At 40.9% G+C, this 2,848-nt stretch overlaps 1 protein-coding gene across 1 annotated transcript in view; it reads left to right on the plus strand.

The window, feature by feature from the left end:
* The window catches only part of unc5cb (unc-5 netrin receptor Cb), a 227,373-nt gene that overhangs the window by 218,196 nt on the left and 6,329 nt on the right, over positions 1 to 2,848 (plus strand). The window contains exons 15-16 of the mRNA XM_016456327.1: positions 572 to 805; positions 2,100 to 2,249. Of these exons, the coding sequence (XP_016311813.1) occupies positions 572 to 805; positions 2,100 to 2,249 (384 nt within the window). The remainder of the gene's footprint in view (positions 1 to 571; positions 806 to 2,099; positions 2,250 to 2,848) is intronic.

Consider the following 2,848-nt stretch of genomic DNA (forward strand, 5'->3'; position numbering starts at 1 on the left):
ATCGAAATAAAAAAAAACATTTTAAAAACAACTGAATAATTGTTTGTTTTTCAGGTTTCCCGTGCCATATGATCATAAAATGCCTTTGTTTGAGTGAAATGTTGTAATGCTTAAACTAAGCTCATGGTTTCATATTTCAAATCAATAAACCTACTAATGGTTTACTTGTGGTCACTCTGAATATTAAGTGTGTGTGTGTGTGTGTGTGTGTGTGTGTGTGTGTGGTGTGTGTGTGTGTGTGTGAGAGAGAGAGAGTGTGTGTGCGCGTGTTTGTGTGTGTGTGTACTTGTTTATGCACCATTGTGAGGACCAAATGTCCCCACATGAGGATAGTAAAACCTGAAATTTTGGACATTGTGGGGACTGGCCTGCGGTCCCCACTAGGGGAAAAAATAGTAAAAAATAGTAAATGATGTTTATCTGAAAGTGTAACAGTGCAAACAGGTTTTGTGTAAAGGGTAGGTTTAGGGTTAGAGGATAGAAAATATCGTTTGGTCAGTATAAATGTAATAGGAGTCTATGGAAAGTCCCCACAATTCACAGAAACAAACGTGTGTGTGTGTGTGTGCAGGACGTGGTGGTGGTGGGTGAGGAGAACTTCACCACTCCCTGCTATATCCAGATGGACGAGGAAGCGTGTCACATCCTGACGGAGACGCTGGGCACATACTGTCTGGTGGGTCAGTCGGTCAGCACCGCCGCCGCCAAGAGACTGAAGCTGTCCATCTTCGGCCCGGTCAGCTGCACCGTCCTGGAGTACAACATCCGAGTCTACTGCCTGGACGACACACAGGACGCGCTCAAGGTCAGCAGAGCAACAACACACCAGTTTGGTCACATTGTGTTGCTCACGCAGCTTTACAGCCCACTGACTCCTTCATAAACCGTCTTGTCAGGTCACACATTAGGAAGTCTGATTCACTTTAGTGAATCTCTTCATTCACATTCCTGCAAACTAGATGGCACACTGACGCTCACATCTGCATGTAAACATGTCGTCGGCGTGGAAGTTCTTCATTGTGAGTGAAGCAGACACAAAGTTCGCAATTTGTAATACAATATTGACTGTTTTTGCTCAAGTTCGCTGACGAAGTTTCAATCAAAGCCACAGCAGGAACTGAATGAATCCACATTTTTGAACAAATCGAGTGAGACAATGATTCAGTAACCCATTCACAAAGACAGTAGTCACTTACCTCGTTTCTGAATGAATCAGCCGTTTGAATGAATGACTAATGACTCGCTCATTAAAACAGTAATTTACCATCATCTACTGGTTAGTTGCATTTTTAATAATAATAATAACAACAGATTGTTATATTAGATTGTTATTAATATATACATAATTTAATATGTAAAATATATTTATTTTTATTTTATATTTTTTAGTTTTATTACTTGTATTAGTGTAAATTTATTAATTTAAGCAGACTGCAGTAGTCAACATAGACTAACCAACAATATGCAAGAACAATATGCATATTTATAAAAGAATCTTAGCCAAGATTAATGAATACTGTTAAAATATAATATTAGTTAACTAAGAATGTGAACAACTTAACTCTGAAGTGTTCTGTTAAAGTGAACTGCTTTCTGCTGATAGTTTGTAGTTGAACTCTGTTGACTTCAGAAGTTCAGCACGACTTGTTTATTTACTTGAAACCATGAGCCTTTAACTCGCCAAACTAACATTTCACAGTCGCTTCATCAACACACTGTGTGAGTGAGTGAGTGAGTGAGTGAGTGAGTGAGTGAGTGAGTGAGTGAGTGAGTGAGTGAGTGAGTGAGTGAGTGAGTGAGTGAGTGAGTGAGTGAGTGAGTGAGTGAGTGAGTGAGTGAGTGAGTGAGTGAGTGAGTGAGTGAGTGAGTGAGTGAGTGAGTGAGTGAGTGAGTGAGTGAGTGAGTGTGTGTGTGTGTGTTAGTGTAGGTGTCAGCAGGCATGCGACAGCATCATCTGAATATAAACAATGATATGAATCTGATTTCTGTGAGGCCTGGACACATGAAGCTGCCGCAAAACCGCTACAGTGTAACGTGTGTGTTCCTGCTGAGTGCTGACAGACTTCCTGTGTGTGTGTGTGTGTGTGTGTGTCCGTCAGGAGGTGCTTCAGATGGAGAAGCAGATGGGCGGGAAGCTGCTGGATGAACCCAAGTCTCTGAACTTCAAGGACAGCACACACAACCTGCGTCTGTCACTGCACGATGTCCCACACACTCTCTGGAAGAGCAAACTCATCGCCAAATACCAGGTACACACACACACACTAAATTACACACTAAAACACACACTCACACTAACACGCACACACACACACACTAAATTACACATTCACTAAAACACACACACACACACTAAATTACACACTAAAACACACATTCACTAAAACACACACACATGCATGCAAGCTTGCATACACAAACACACACACACACACACTAACGCACACACACACATGCATGCAAGCTTACACACACACACATGCATGCAAGCTTGCGTACACACACAAACACACTCACATACACTCACTAACACACACATGCACGCTTGCACACACACACACGCACGCTTGTGCACACACACACACACACACACACTAAAATACACACACTATAAAACATACGCTGTTATAATGTTTTCATTTTATTTACCAGTATTTTTTTTTTTTTTCTGAATGTAATAGATAAGTTGCATTAGTGTCATTAATATATATTAGGGCTGTCAGTTGATTAAAGGGGTCATATGATGCGATTTTCCTTTCTCTTTGGAGTGTCACAAGCTGATTGTGCATAGATAAGATCCCTGAAGTTGCAAAGACTAAAGTCTCAAAACCAAAGAGATATTCTTTAT

Source organism: Sinocyclocheilus anshuiensis, unplaced genomic scaffold, assembly GCF_001515605.1.
Source record: "Sinocyclocheilus anshuiensis isolate Anshui unplaced genomic scaffold, SAMN03320099.WGS_v1.1 scaffold495, whole genome shotgun sequence".
NCBI classification, from domain to species: domain Eukaryota; kingdom Metazoa; phylum Chordata; class Actinopteri; order Cypriniformes; family Cyprinidae; genus Sinocyclocheilus; species Sinocyclocheilus anshuiensis.